Source organism: Lipophrys pholis (genome assembly GCF_963383615.2).
Source record: "Lipophrys pholis genome assembly, chromosome: 9".
Lineage (NCBI taxonomy): Eukaryota > Metazoa > Chordata > Actinopteri > Blenniiformes > Blenniidae > Lipophrys > Lipophrys pholis.
The window spans coordinates 15,107,961-15,123,662 of NC_137639.1; the positions used below are offsets into that span (position 1 = coordinate 15,107,961).

Genomic DNA, 15,702 nt, shown 5'->3' on the forward strand with positions numbered 1-15,702 from the left:
ACACGTGTGAATTTAAAAAATGGGAAAATACACATGAGAAGGAGGTCCTCGTGTCCACGAATGTCCATTCAAAATGAATTAATGAGTAATTTGATTCTGATCAAGTTTCAACTTCTGGCAAACATGAATCACAGACAAGCAACGGTACACATGTGTAAACCCTCACTAAAATAATTTCAGCGTCTCTCTCTCTCTCTCTCTCTCTCTCTCTCTCTCTCTCTCTCTCCTCTCTCTTTCTGTCTGTCGGTCTCTGTCTCTCTCTCTGACGCAGAGGGCATGCCCTCTAAATAAACTTTAGAGCTCATAGGGGGAGAAAGAGAAAGAGAGAGGGAGACAGCAGAGGGCTGAAGTCATCAGCGGGCCGGCAGGAGGGGAGTGAATGGGTCCTGCACGCAAAGCAGAAAAGCGCTGAAACTGCGGAGAGTTCGATTCAGTTTGGTTTGGTTGCAGCTCAGAGGAGGTGTGTGTTTGACAGCGGGGTCCTGCGGAGCAGACAACTCACAAACTGATCTGGTGGTTTCCAGTGTTGATCCTGTGTTTGCTTTCATTTTTTATTTTCATTTTTATTTTTAATTTTTTTGCCCTAGCTGATGCTGAGGTGCAGGCGAGAGCCTCGGCGCGCCTGGCACACTCGCGCATCCACACGCGCCGGGACGCACGGCGCATCTCCACTGACAGGCGGAGGGGAAGACAGACAGAGGCCAATTTGAAGTCATACGAATGGATTTATCATGTAAAACACATAGAGAATCGCGATAAAAAATTAATGATAGTAAGTTGTTTAAAATATTTTTGGGAGGTTTTGGTCAATACTGATGTTTGATTCTGTTCTCCACTTGCGCGCGACGGATGACAAGCTTTTTGGTGCGCCTGTTTTGCTGATTTTCCAAGGGGATGTTCTTCATCACAGCAAGGATAACGGATACCTGAGTCAGTCTTGCTCTCTTGGCACATATGTGGACCCTATCCAGGATGTTACAGTCTAAGCGGCCCAGGAATCATTGGGCCACCACATACCATCACCACATATCACCGCATAGCTAAGGATCCTGCTGTGTCCAGGAATTATCTTCACTCCAGCCTCTGTCTACGTCTGGGGGAAGAAAAAGGAATCCTAACCAATAATTGATTTGGTGAACATTGACATTGGCTTTTACGAGTCTCACCTCTGGGCTACTATGCAATTACAACTGATCTCCTTTGTTTTGATCATCTTGCACTGCATGGATTACACTGGATGTCAGCAGCACAGCAGCTCTCGGCACCGGCAACATAAACGTGAGTAAAGTAGAAGCAGGGTACGCTGCCTGCTGTTGGGTGCAGTAAGTTAAACTTTTAGAAAACTTTTTCCTTAGATCATTTTTTTTGTTTGTTTGTGTGTTTGTTTGTTTGTTTGTTTGTTTGTTTGTTTGTTTGTTTGTTTGTTTTCAATCAACTCACTTCAATTTATGAATCTATGTAAACCTTCATTAAGCAAGAAGACAAAAGGAACTCATCTTGTTCTTATCTCGAAAAATCTTTTTTGAAATATAACTATTTAACGACAGGTACACTATTTTTATTGTGCGACAAAATGGTTAATTTGCAGGTCACTAAGCTAAACTTCAGTCCATCTTTGTTTGATTGATGTTAATATGGTCAATAATAGTTAATATGATAAAGGAAAAGAAATTCGTGATGGATCATAAAATATAATAAAATAAAAAATCAGCAAACATCAAGGCTATTATTCACAATTTTCTTATGTCCCATCTCTTTCTGTATCAAAGGTTTGTCCCCTTAAACGTGGAATCTTCTGCTGCAATGGGCTGTTTTTTTTTAAGCCACGTCCACACAATTGTGATGGTGATTTCATTAGTGTTTTCACAAAGAATACCACACCTTTGATTGGTTTCCTCTTAACTTTAATTGGCAGGTTAATTGTTGCCTCACCTGCCGTCTACCCTGCGCCTCCAGCCTTCTGGTTCCCGTCGCTCTCTAGCGGTCAGAACTGCAGACTTCAGGCACGGAGCTGCTGCTCGGCTGTCAGTTCTCATTACTGTCTCAGTGCTCATTTAGGACATTTAGCTGTTTAATTTACTTTCTGAAACGGTGTTAGAAAAGCTTCTTCTAATGTCACCTGGTGAGGAGATCTCATCTAAATGCTGAACAGAAACTGGACGAGGATATTCCCTGAATTACTGGAAACTAAACAGAAGGTTTCCTTTTACCAGAAGCATTTTGGATCTGTTTTATTTTATCCCCCATGCAGTATATTGCTATTGGCTTCGAATCTGTGTCTCATCTCTTGGGCAATGACCAGGCGTTTTCCATGACACTATGAAATAAGTATCAATAAAATATATTTTTCCTGTTCTTCCTACGCACACTTTATCACTCTGGGTCTCCAGATGTGCTTGGTGACTAACTCTCTTAGAGAAGAGCAATGATAACTGGAATATTCCCTCCAACACTTGCCAGCGTGGTCAAAAACTGTCTGTGATCTACGATAATAGACCTTCAGAGTGATGTTTGTATCTATACCACCTGGGACTGCAACTTCTCTCTGTGTGCACATCTCTTTGTACACAGAGCTCACATGTACACACTGGGCCAAAAAGAGAGCAGCATTTGTTGGCAATTTGACAGGGTGAATGTAATACAGGAGCATTCTTGCTTAAATCTGTGTTTGTGCTTTACAAATGTAGAACATGTCGGGCTTGCAGTGTCTGCTGTGCAGCATGCGCTACACAGCAAAATACACAAATTCTCCCTTTCTGTGTTTATTTCCCTATAAACAACATTAAAGAGCCTCTCAACACAGTGTAAGAGAGAAAAAGCATGAAAGCACGCATGCTTAGTTTTTCAAACTTATGTCCAGAGGCTGAAAACTGCACATACAGATCACTTCTTGTGTAATTACACATAAATGTAATAATACCTCCCGTATGACTTTTGCTGCAGGCAAGATGATAAAATTAGCTTTTTTCAGACTAGAAAAGATAATCTGAATTCACATATCGTAATGTGATTCAGCTCTGCAGATGGGATGGCAACATTGAAGCATTATTTCATTTTGGCGTAGAGTGAGGACTAATCTTCCGCCTTCCATTCTGACTCAGTAACCTCTAATTGATGAGTTATTCCTCAAATCCAAACTTCCTCCAATGATGCTGATATGTAACACTTCCCGAGATATAAAGTAGGATGGAGAGATTAGCTGGTGCGAGGGGGTGAATGAGTACAGACTTGAGAGGGAAAGAAGGGGGTAAGCGTAAGTAGGGAGTCAATGACCATTCAGTTAACAGGTCAGAATTAACATGCAGAGACAAAACCCAAGCCTGCGCTTCCTGCTTGTGATGATGCTGTGAGACATGAAGTCCAGTAGGATAACAGGAGATACTGTACAAATATTACGTAGTTTATGTGTGCGTGCGTGCGTGTGAGTGCGTGCTTATTGCATATATGACTTTGTCGGTGTGTTATGCAAGACACTGCTGTCCAACTGAGATTTTGCTGGTCCAAGTACAAGGGCAAGGCCGAATTCCTGCGTCTTAAGGCTTCTGTGATACAGAGCAGCTTGGCAGGAACACATGTGCACAAATGAACAGCAGTTGTAAAGATAGTTGAGATATTTCAAACAGAAAAATCCATGATCTATGGTAAACTGGCAGCTAAACCCTGAACTGAAAAAGATGGCCAGCCTAAGCCAGTGGCATGAAGCTGCAAGGCTGAAGAGGATAACCTATTCCTATGGGTTCTCCAGAGGTGGATTTTCAATTACTGCACTCATGGAACTAAAGGTAAACAAAGCTGAACAACATGAGTTGTTCCTCTTCTCAAAAACCAGCAGTGTTGAACCATAACGCGGATTCAACCATACCAAGGCATTTATATGTGATGTGTTAAACCATGTGCCTCATGAAGACAGTGTAATTGTGCCTCAGACACGAAGATGAATGAATATCCAAGAGCACAAAGCCGCTCTTGTGTTTCTGAAGGTTTCCCTGAGGAATGCCCTCTTTTGTACTCAGTGTTATGCTGGAAGTCCAACCAACCTGCTCTCAGCAATTACCGTCATACATGTCATAACTTTACTTCTTGGACAAACTCAGCATATCTTCAATCCAGGTTTAGATCTATGGAAGACAAACTGTGGTGAATCATCTCACATATTAGAGTAGAAGAACAAATGAAAGCCAGCAGTTGAATGTTTCTTCGACAGTAAGTGTCAAGAAATTTGTATTGTAAGTCATATCTTTGATCAATAATTACTTAGCTGACTCTAGCTTAAGCCCCATGCTTTATCACACAATTGATGTCACTTTCAATCAAATTGTATTCCTTTTTCAAACTGGAAACTGCTTCTAAACCTATAGTGCCATCCTATCAATCACCCAGATGTCTCATCTGTAAGATGTATATGCACAAGCATATCCCACATGACATCAAAAGTGGGATTAAATATGGAAGTATAGATTTCAGCTTTTCATTGAAGAGTAACAGTATGCACAATAATGCCTTACAAAAGCAAAACACATGTTAGACGAAATACCAAAGTTAGACAAAAGGAAACATTTAAACTCAGATGGGTTTCATGTGGACATTTAAGAAAATCAGCCTGATCCTGTTTTGTAATGACTTTTACAATCGACGACAATAAACTGTTGAAATAAACATATGCTGTTGTATGGTGCACAAATGAAACTCATGCCATTTGCCACACACACTTCCAAAATTGCAAGTTTAAATTGGAACTAAATTAAAAGCAAATAGAATGGGAATGTTGATGGTTAACTTTGCCCTTTGGAGCTTTTAGTTGGTAAAATGGATTAAAAGATGATTTTTCACAGAGCTTGAAAAATAGTGGCCCCACACAGCTTCATCTCATGCTGAGTAGTAATTTTTGGTTGAGTGCCAGATGTAATAATGTGTCTCATGTTAAAAAATATTAATAGAAGGAGGAATCAGTATAGCAGTGAAAAAGCACAACTTCTCCAGACGCTTTTAATTAAAAACCTTTAGTAAGTCTTTATGTATAGTCTGTGACTGTTGTACGGTTTAATGTTCTCTTCATTTACAATTCAATTCAATTTTCATTAAGTAGCACCACATACAACACTATTACACTTGCTGTACGTTCCGAAAACATGTTTCAATAAGATGCTAACTAATTTAAACTGCCACTTATTCCTTTCCACCATGATCTTTTGTTGAAAACAGTCATAGACATCCCCCTGAATCCCAGATTGTTCCTGCTGCTATGCACACTTGGGAGAAGGCCCACCCAGCACTTTGAAAGCCACTGGGTTAAACTCTTAAAACAATAAAAGCAGATGTGGAAGAGAAAATTGTCAAAAAAGTGAGACAATGAACAGATTTAAATGTTTGAAAGATCTTGGTGAAAAATGTGTGAATGGCACTTTTCTAATGAAGGTTTTCTCGTGTTAGGATTAGTACAGCTATTCAAGTATAACACGTCTCACTGCCTCCGTCAACAGAGCTCTCGGGTGTGACCTCTGGGTGTCAGCAGGGTGGCTGTCTGACCTGCTCCGACTACAATGGCTGTCTGTCCTGCAAGCCACGCTTCTTCATGCACTTGGAGAGGATTGGGATGAAGCAGATCGGAGTGTGCATGACTTCCTGTCCTCCAGGCTTTTATGGCACACGGTCACCAGAAAGAAACACCTGCACAAGTGAGTCATGATTAGTAATACACTGAACTCGCATGCAAGAATCAGAACATCAAATCAGTGTGAGCATTCTCCTCCGTGATTGCTTCCAATTGAAATGAACCCATCAAAAATGATATTAACTCAAGTCAACATGGTATTGAAAGCCAGATGTCTCTGGAGTTCGTTTCATTGCTGTCTGAGGGAATTTCCAAAGTCCTGTCTCAAAGCAAGCAGATTCACACAATACTGTATTTCTCCAAGTGTATTTGGCTTCTTATCATTGTGAAAATGTTGATTCTTCCATCCTCTATTCATCATCTTAAGCAACAATCTTTGAAACAAGCTTGACAAGTATGGCAACTTCTATGCTTGTGAACAAAATTGAAAAAAAAGAGAGTCATCCACTTAAGGATTTTTTCTTTGAAAGCAAAGTGTTGAGTTTACTTTAAACATTTGGCCAAACATCAATTTGACTTCAGTGCTATACCTTCAATCCAAGCCAGACATGAACACACAAACATGCACACATGCACTGACACAAACAGGACAAACGCAATAACTTACACAGTTTGAATAATTGTTGGCGGTGGGTCTGTGTTGCTGTGTCAGAGTGCAGGTCGGAGTGCGACTCCTGCTTCAACAAGAACTTCTGCACACGCTGCCGAGCAGGATTCTACCTTCACCTGGGCAAGTGCCAGGAGAACTGCCCCGAAGGCCTCATCCGCAGCGACACACAAAGAGAGTGTGTTCCCCGTGAGTGCTCAGAGTTTGGTGACGATGACAGTCATAGTGTTAACCCTCCCATGGCCTTAGATAAGTGGAACAACAGTGATGCTAAACTCACATACAGTATATGTGCTTGCAGAGTGCCCTGCAGAGTGCGAGTCATGTGCGAACAGTGAGACGTGCACGCGATGTCGGCCCGGCCTTTACCAGCTGAGTGGGAGGTGCCACCACGTCTGTCCAGAGGACTACGAACCCAGTGACAAACTAATGGAGTGCATGCCACAAGGTCAGTCCAGTGCGTGTGTGAGGATGTGTCATAAAAACATAAAAGCCAAAACATGGTTTTCGTGTAAGTAAGTGGGCCTTGTTTTAGGTTGTAGAATTCTGAAAACTGAAATAAAAAACAGCAATCAAAACTATTCGTTCCTTACGGTTTCACTCCCATGTCTTCCCTGTCCCAGTGCACTGCGAGGTGGGTGAGTGGAGTGAATGGAGCCCCTGCTCCAAGTCTGGCAGAACCTGTGGGTTCAAACGGGGCCAGGAGACCCGAACAAGGCAGGTCCTGCAGTACCCGTCACCCATTGGCAAACCCTGCCCCGACATCTCAGAGATCAGAGAGTGCCTGGTCAAGAGGAAGAAGTGTCCAGGTAAGGATAACAAACTTAATGGCTGCTGAGTGGCTCTCCTTGTCCAGAGCGCCAACTCATGACTTTAGAGACGTCTGAACAAACATATGAACCGAGAATGCCAAAAACTGAATAACCAAACGGGTTGTATATTATATACTCTCAGTTGTAGCCACTGCCAGCCCGTCACGCTCACTGCCAGCTCTGTATTTGTGGCACATGGCACAGTTTCAACTCTGTATGAATTCCAGACCACGCTATTTCAGCTTGTACAACCAGAGCTAGCCATTCTTCCGCTCAGGCCAATGACTGTTTACTCAGAGGACTGTCATTGTGGCTAGAGCGAGGACAGTGAAGGAAACACACATGTGTGATGTTGCAATGGGTATGTTATGTGTTTTCCCATGAGATCTCTCTGGATTTTAAACAGTAAAACCACTTTTTGTGCTCCCAGAAAACAGGGAATAGCGTGATCATTTCTAATGAATTGAGTGAAAACTGGTTTCAGACGGGCCCCATCTCTTCATCAAGCCTGATGGTGCGGTGCATTTACGATTGCCCTGTGTTATGTGTATGCATGTGTGTGGTTACTGAGGTGGTTGGCGGCCACGGCTGGTTGTTTTTTCGCCTGGGCTCTGTAGTGTTAAATGACAGATTGCAGACAGGGTAGGAGGCTGAGATCCACCCCCCTGGGGCCTCACACTTACAGAACAAACACTGTGTGTGTGTGTGTGTGTGTGTGTGTGTGTGTGTGTGTGTGTGTGTGTGTGTGTGTGTGTGTGTGTGTGTGTGTGTGTGTGTGTGTGTGTGTGTGTGTGTGTGTGTGTGTGTGTGTGTGTGTGTGTGTGTGTGTGTGTGTGTGATGCAGCAAAAAAGCAGTTGACTCCGGAGCAGAAACAGCCAGCTCAACATCAACATCCTCCCCCTGAGAGGCACGCGGCCACCAGGGGATCAGTATTGGTTTATTCCCACAGCTGCCAATACACACACAATAACTCTCTCTCTCTCTCTCTCTCTCTCTCTCTCTCTCTCTCTCTCTCTCTCTCTCTCGCTCTCTCTCCCCCCCCCCCAATTCAGACAATTGTACAAAATCACACTTGCATCCCAAACACACGTATATGCGCGTGCTGATGCACGGGCACATATAAACTTTGTGTTAAAATAACTGCACATAACTGAGGGCACATAACTAAAATAACTACATAGTCTTTGCTTGTGGTGGTAATTAGTGAAGAGAGTCAACTGTGTTGACAATATTTGTAAGGCAGACTTCTAAATGTGCCCTCCGTCACCCTGACTCTCTCTCTCTCCCACTCCTGATCCATAACCCCCCCCCCACACACACACACACACACACACACACGCACGCACACACACACACACACACACACACACACACACACACACACACACACACTAAAGAAAACATAGACCCCCATATAAGCTCCCTGCTGGCGCTCCCAGTCAGTCGGGTCGGGGCCGAGATTTTAATGTAGAGTCGACAGCTTTGTTGATCTAACCAAGCCTGGTGAAGGGGGTACAGAGAGAAGAGGGAAGTGAGAGAGTGAGAGAGAGTGAGAGAGAGTGAGAGAGAGTGAGAGAGAGAGAGAGAGAGAGAGAGAGAGAGAGAGAGAGAGAGAGAGAGAGAGAGAGAGAGAGAGAGAGAGAGAGAGAGAGAGAGAGAGAGAGAAAGAAAGAAAGAAAGAAAGATGTGTGTACATCCAGTGCAGACCCTGCTTATCAACCTTGGCCCTTGGTGCGATTACTCAGTTGCCCAAGCTCCAGCAGGATCCCTGGTGAATGGGAGCTAATTATCTGCTTCGGCGCATCCTTTCCTTGCTGTTTACGTTCTGCACACGCTAGGGGGTCAGTGGTCCGACCTCAGAGAGCCCCCAGTAATCCTCCAACAGCCCTCCGACACTGATACATCCTTCTCCTTGTCCTCATCCTTTCCTCCTCTTTTGGACGTCCTCTTGCCCTTTTCCTCCTATCTTGGTTTGTTCTCTCCTTAATGCAGTTATTCTTGTCCTTATGAACCCACTTAGCTACTTTTATTTTCCTTAGTCTGCCTTTGATTTTCAGTTTCCTTATTTTCCTGACTTTCAAATGACATAGTATCTCAATTTTGGCTCATTAATATATAATGCCGTCAAATGTTTTTACAGGCCAACATTTCTTTGTTTCATTCTTTTCTTTGTTGTACGTTTTGTATCGTCATTTACCATCATGATCTCTCATTTGGACTGCAACTTGTCAAAATTAATGAAAACATTGAGTTTTAAGTCTGCGAAAAAGGTTCAACTTTTTAAAAAAGCAAAGTGGACTTTGATTGTCATAAATGCGTGTAGCTTTTTCCTTTTTGCACGTATGTCAATTACAGTTAGTTTAGTACTGTGATTTGCTAAATAGAAACATTAACTTCCACATGGCAACAAGCGTTGATTGATTGATTTACATACAATACAATGCCTTTCCAAATACATTCATCATTTTGTTTTCTTCTATAAATCTATTTATAGTATGTCTGTGGTATTCACAACTTACTTCTTGAGATGATACTTGTTCTTGGCAGAAGCTATTCACCACATTCAAAGCATCAGATTCTAGCTGACGTGAAATAAAAAAGGCATATGTTCCAAAATCTGAAATAATCTTTTCATGGTGGAGTCACGTTTACTGCCCCCAGTTGGAAGGAACAATTCGAAAATCACAACAGCAGTTTGTCCATATGAACACATAAATCGAGTTTTAGATTAAATGTCATGTCAGGAAAGCTGTAAAATTGTGGCGAATACGCAGGCATTTATGAATTAGAGTCCGAGAAACCTGGCACTGCCCCTGTCTTATCCACTGCTAGATTGTGAATGTTTACACACACATCCTCATTTGCCGCCTTCTCTCTCAAGTTAATGCCGGCTAATTTGTCCTTCAGTCGACCTGCTGTTCACCTCTCTATCTCTGCAGCCGGATAGGCCGTGTGCCCTCTGTAAACCTCCGTCCCCTTTAACTCCCACACACATAGACACACTCACACCTCCCTATTACACACAGAGAAACATAGAGCTAATCAAGCTTGTACCAGCCAGTCTGTTGGGGGGGGGTTACACACACCCACAGCCCCGGCATTCCACTTGTGGGACAACCCATAGCCTTTAATCCCGGCCTGGCTCCCGCCAAAAGCTCCCCGGACGACAGAACGCCTGCCACAGAGGATGTGCCACCATAAAACACACAGTGCCCCTCCAACTGTGCACACATACACAGACACACACGTCCTCTCATCCTCATTGCCCCCTTCTGCTTTCTACTTTGACCTCTGTCTGTTCTCCATATTCTCAGCTTCTTATTCTCAGTCTCTATTGACTGGGATCTACCATCCACCTTTATGTTCCTCTCTCCATGACTTTTACCCCGGACACTCACTTATTGTGCAAGCATTCACATGCACTTCTCACACTCAACAAACCATGTGTTTTCTCCCATTGAGTAAAGCTCCTCTTTGTTTTCTTTACAGTTGAGTTCTGTTACATGACAGTCACAGACCATTCCGCCGGGCTGCACTCAGGACTGTGTTTACACCACAAACAGGGATTTCGGTGGAATAACATTGGATGAAAAATATTTACAGATTTCTGAGCACATTTCTATTCATTAACCACAGATCATAGTAAACATGCAACGATGACAAACATTTGTGCTCCATGAACGGAGTGTGACACAATGTAGAATAAGAGAGCAGCCACAGACAACACTTTTATTGGAGCCACATTGATGATAATGTGACACAAATGTCTTTTTTTTGTTTTGTTTTGGTACCATGTTTGTCTCAATACATTTTTTAAGCAAATTACAAACAGGAAGGTCTGGAGGAGAACGTGAAGTCTGCAAAGAACAGACGTACTTCATACAACAGGAGTGACAGGTTTTTGGGGGATTTACAACTGTTTCCCTATAGCACACCTTTCTGATAGATTTTTGCGCTCACTTTTATCAGCCTTTGACAATGGTCCAGGAAAAGATTCAAATTTATGTTTCCATTTCTTCACACCTGTGACAGTTATATCGTCAAACACCACATTAAATGGATGGTTTGATCCTGTCTGGCTCAGTTATATAAATAAAAGTAGAAGACTCTCAGATCTGCAGGAGAAGTATATTGAGATGAAGACAGGAGACAGCCCTTCGCTTTCTATAATAGTTCAACATACCAGTGCCTGAAAAACAGATACCTGTACCTTAGATTGTAATCATATTTAACTGTCATTGAAATGATTATTTTACCAGAGTCTAGGTCTCCTAACAGAAAATTAGACCACCCGCTGCTTCATTGACACAGTCGACATCGCTATAAAACATTACGACGACTGATGGATCAAATGATTTTAAACAGGCTGGTATCAGGATAGAACAGGAAGGCTTATGGGATCTCTTTAGAACTACATCCTCTAAAATCAACATAAATAAGTAGGTCACCTGCAGTTAGCAAGGTATTAACTCAACCTTGTCACTGCAGTGGCCTAATGATTGCTCCATATATATGTTGGATGAATTGAAGTAATTTTTCAAAGTTGTGGTTAACTTTTTTTCATCTCTGGACCCGTGTATAAAGTTTAACACTTCGCATTTGTGACAGTGAACTAAGAGATGTAAACAGATAAATACACATTGAATGGCTGTTGTGGTGTATTCATGAATTCTCAATAGTGAACTCCATGCAAATGGAGGAGTTAATGTGATGGCATGCTTAACTGCTTAGAAATAAATCTCAGCAAGAGAATGTATGAAAGTGTTGAAACACCAGCAAGAATTCCTTTGTTGCACATGATCGACTGAAAGGACGTGGTTCTTCTGACACCCAGTACATCCTGTGGTTTGGTCCGGCCATGGAGGTCTTTGGTTTGCACTTAGTTAAATATTTCAGTCAAACTTTAATCAGACTGCCTTCTTGTTTGTTGAGAAGCAGGTCGGATTTTCAAAAGGTTTCGGTTCACTTGTTTAGTGGTCACTCGTGTCTGAGTGACACTTTTCATATTTTCACAAAGAGAGGGCACAAAACCCAGCTTTTGCATTTGAACCCTATGTGAGATTGTTTGTCGTGCAAATACAGAGGGCAGAAAAGCTGCCTCTGAAAATATATGAATTTATCTTCTATCTTCCTATATACCGATATCTTCTAAACTCACTTTTCCAAGTTAGGTTAGCAAGGGACTAGACTTATTCCATGGTGAAATGCAAATGCCATGCTGGACCACTTTTGGTCTCACTGGCCAGCAATTTAGAACCATGAACATTCTTGCTGCGAGATGGCATTGCTCCGACAGACCACACATCCTCTGTACAATGCTCTGTCCATGCCAACACTTTACCATGAACTCTAGTGGTGTCAACGTATTTGCATCTGCATACTAGGTTGGAAAATGTAAATACTAGCTAATAAGCCAATTAACCTTGATTTACAAGAGGATTTGGCCAGCCCAGTGCAAACACTACTGAACCATCACTGGTACTGATCAAACAACCCTCAGGAAGGTCTAAACGTCTCGTCTTACTCAAGGGAGCCATTTCAGCTCAGGTTCAAGTTACACTTCCCCACAATACGGGAGGAGGACTGTTCTTGCCAACCAATCTGTCACTGCAAGCCACCGAGTCATGAAGATATTTTTCATGAAATCTTGATTTTTGTTAAGGTTCTGAAAGTCTGTTGAAAATGCTTCAAATCTTCTGAAGGTGTCTCATTTACAGACCGTTATGCACATGTCAACACACAGCTTACAAAAAAGACCACCAGAAACTGTGCCAACTAACTAACTGCAGGTTGGGTTGATAAACACTCCCCTAATCATCTCAACACTGGCATGGATTAGATTTCTCCTCTGGCTCGACAAAAGCACCGGGGCTACAGTATGACTAATCCTCCGAACTTGTAAATAGTTATGGTGTCAGGACAGAGAAAACAATGAGAGCGAAGGGGACTTCCTGTGTTTATAGAGGACGGGGGCATACTCCGAATGACTCAGTGCACCAGATTACTCTATTCATTCATCCGTCTATGAAACATTTCACCTCACAATCATTGATGGGACTCCTTTTGACTCACATTTTACTTTCGGGAGATTAAACCTCAAAACTACCCTGTGGTATCCATTGAGATATGTCTCATCCTTTTGTCCTCTTATAATATCTAAAAGGTTAAAACACATCAGGTGAGGGAGAGGTTTGGATTACTCTTTCAAAAGATGTCATTCAAACATGTGCTGTGGTCCAGCCAGAGACCTGCTTTGATTAATGAACGAACTGGGAAATGATGAGTGCAGGGGGCCAAACATGAGACAGAGAACTCTTTCTCTCATGTGGTTTATCTCCCTTTCTCTCTCACTGTGTCTGTGCCTACTGCCGACTTCAGCAGTTTCACAATCCCCGACTGTCCAGCCAACAGCCAAGCACACCGTGCTGCTCCGTTCCACTCACACATGAGCTGCAGCAGTACAACAACAGGAAAAGGGCCTCTCTGCTTTCTCCTGCGGCTCCTGTCTCCAACCTCCCTGAGGGTGGATCTTGTTATTATCATTAATAACTGGCCTGAGTGGAGATAAGTCGTCAGCATTCCCAAACTCTTGGTTTTGTTTATGAGATGGTGTTGCAAGAGAAGATAAAACGAGGGTTTATTTAAAGGCTTTCTATTTTGGACAAAGGTCTGCTCATCACAGATAGAGAGCCGCAACAGCTGATAGAGGCTGACAGTGTGGCTACATTTAGTGGTCGTACACTGACCCCTAGCGGTCAACATTGTGCCTTACAGTCGAAATGAAAGGAGCTGGTTGTCCATCTTTTGCTTCCACTTCATCCAACTTGGCGAAGGTGAAAATAGGATAGTTTGGTATGTCTATTTACACACGAAAAGGACTTTTAGGGCTCAGTTATTTAATTTTCTGTCCCAAAAACAAAACGTTTGAGACAATATTCAATAAAATAATAGATGTAGGTCAACTCTGCAGTGGCCTCAACACAAAACACGGAATTCTTAATATGTAAAATAGATATAATTCTTAATTTATTGTAGAATAGCTGTGGTCATATTTTTCAAATTTGAGATTTTTCTGTTCAATATACAGCATTAATTCCTTAAAACTTGTTTTTCACTAAATCCTGCCTTAAGAGAAAGAAGAAATGACACTAACAACAATTTTCCTTACTTTTCAGGTGGACGCAGGAAGAATGATCGGAGAGACCGGAGAAATCGGAACAACCGAAAAGACAAGGAGAATCAGGAGGGCAGACGGGAGAGGAAGAGGGATAGGGAGCAAGAAAAGGAGAGAGACGCGGGGGAACGCGAGGACTCTGATAACAGGAACAAAACAGAGCACAGGCACCGCAGAGGCCACTTCACAGAGCCGCTCTCCCCAGAAGAAAGTCTTGTACAGTAACACCTGGAACAAGGTCTGATGAGTCCCCAGGTTGCCCTTGTTATCCCCTCAATCTCCCTGCCCTCACCCACTGTTTGCCCCCCACGACCCCTCTCTGCAGGGGTGTTGCTGCTACCTGTATGATTTGAATATACTGTTTATGCACAAGCGGAATGGGGCACATTCAGCCACAAGGCTTGGGCCACTAATGACTTTAGAAAGTCTTTATTTCTACCCCATAGCCTCACTTTGTTCACTTCCGCCGCTGAGGGTGTCTCACCTGAAAAAGTGCTGGAGACACTGCGGAGACTGCTGTTGGGACTGAAGAACAGAGCGAGAACTGTCTGTAAATGTGTGGAAAACTATCAGACAGAGAGACAAAGGTGTTATGTGCTTGTTGATATGGTTATTTAATGGGGCTATGGTACAACATTGCGCATCTTGGTTTTTGAATGTAGATTTTAGAGCAATATGTAGAACAATTGTTTATTGTTGTTTCTGTGCTTTAGATCTCTATTTGGTGCAGAATTTGTCAAGAGATGGAAATTATGTGAATCTTGGTCATTTTGTGACATCTTCACAATCACTACAGTTGACAGATTGCAGGGGCACCTGCATCCTGTGGATTTCAACTCAAAAACCATGTTTTGTACATCTTGGACACAAGGTAATCTCATCCAGATAAGTGACAAATCTAATCTATCACTGGTGTTTCTTTTATGTAAATGGATTCTGTGCTCTCAATAACGCTCTTTGACTAGGAAGCAAAACACCTGTATGTCAAATAAAACTATATTGGGTTTGTATTTGTGTCTGGTACGACTTATTTACCTTCATCTTTTCAATCGTCACCAAAACGCCTGCTCTTCAGAACGAAACAGCGTGAACCTCAGCACCAATATGCAACAAACTTAAGTGTTATGCTTTCATCCTGGAGGGAATGGATTTTGAACCTGGGAAGGGAATCATGTGCTTCAGATCAGACGAAGGCCACTGCTGGCCCACATCCACAATATCCCTCCTAAGAAACAACAAATTGTTGGAATGAAGGTTTTTTGTTTTTTTAAACATTGAAATCAGGGAACCTTAAGTTTAATTCAGAGGGAACAAACCAAATGGATGAATGCTAGGGACATTTAGAAACAGCTTTTCATTAAATCAGCACCCATAATTCTTATAAATCTTCATGGTAGAAGCCCTCACTCAGAATTTGGCCAATTAGCAAGGATGGCATGTTTGTAGACCTCAATGAACAGAATTACTTTATGTAATATGTCACTTTGAAACACAGGA

The 15,702-nt window shown here is 42.4% G+C and overlaps 1 protein-coding gene across 1 annotated transcript; it reads left to right on the top strand.

Moving 5' to 3' along the window:
- Positions 1-240: 240 nt before the first annotated feature.
- On the top strand, positions 241-15,214 carry rspo3 (R-spondin 3). Its single transcript, XM_080470679.1, has 6 exons — positions 241-1,278; positions 5,481-5,675; positions 6,264-6,407; positions 6,520-6,666; positions 6,842-7,027; positions 14,207-15,214. Exons 1-6 carry the CDS (start codon positions 1,179-1,181, stop codon positions 14,428-14,430), a joined length of 996 nt encoding a protein of 331 aa, XP_080326805.1. The 5' UTR covers positions 241-1,178; the 3' UTR covers positions 14,431-15,214.
- The last annotated feature ends 488 nt before the right edge of the window (positions 15,215-15,702 follow it).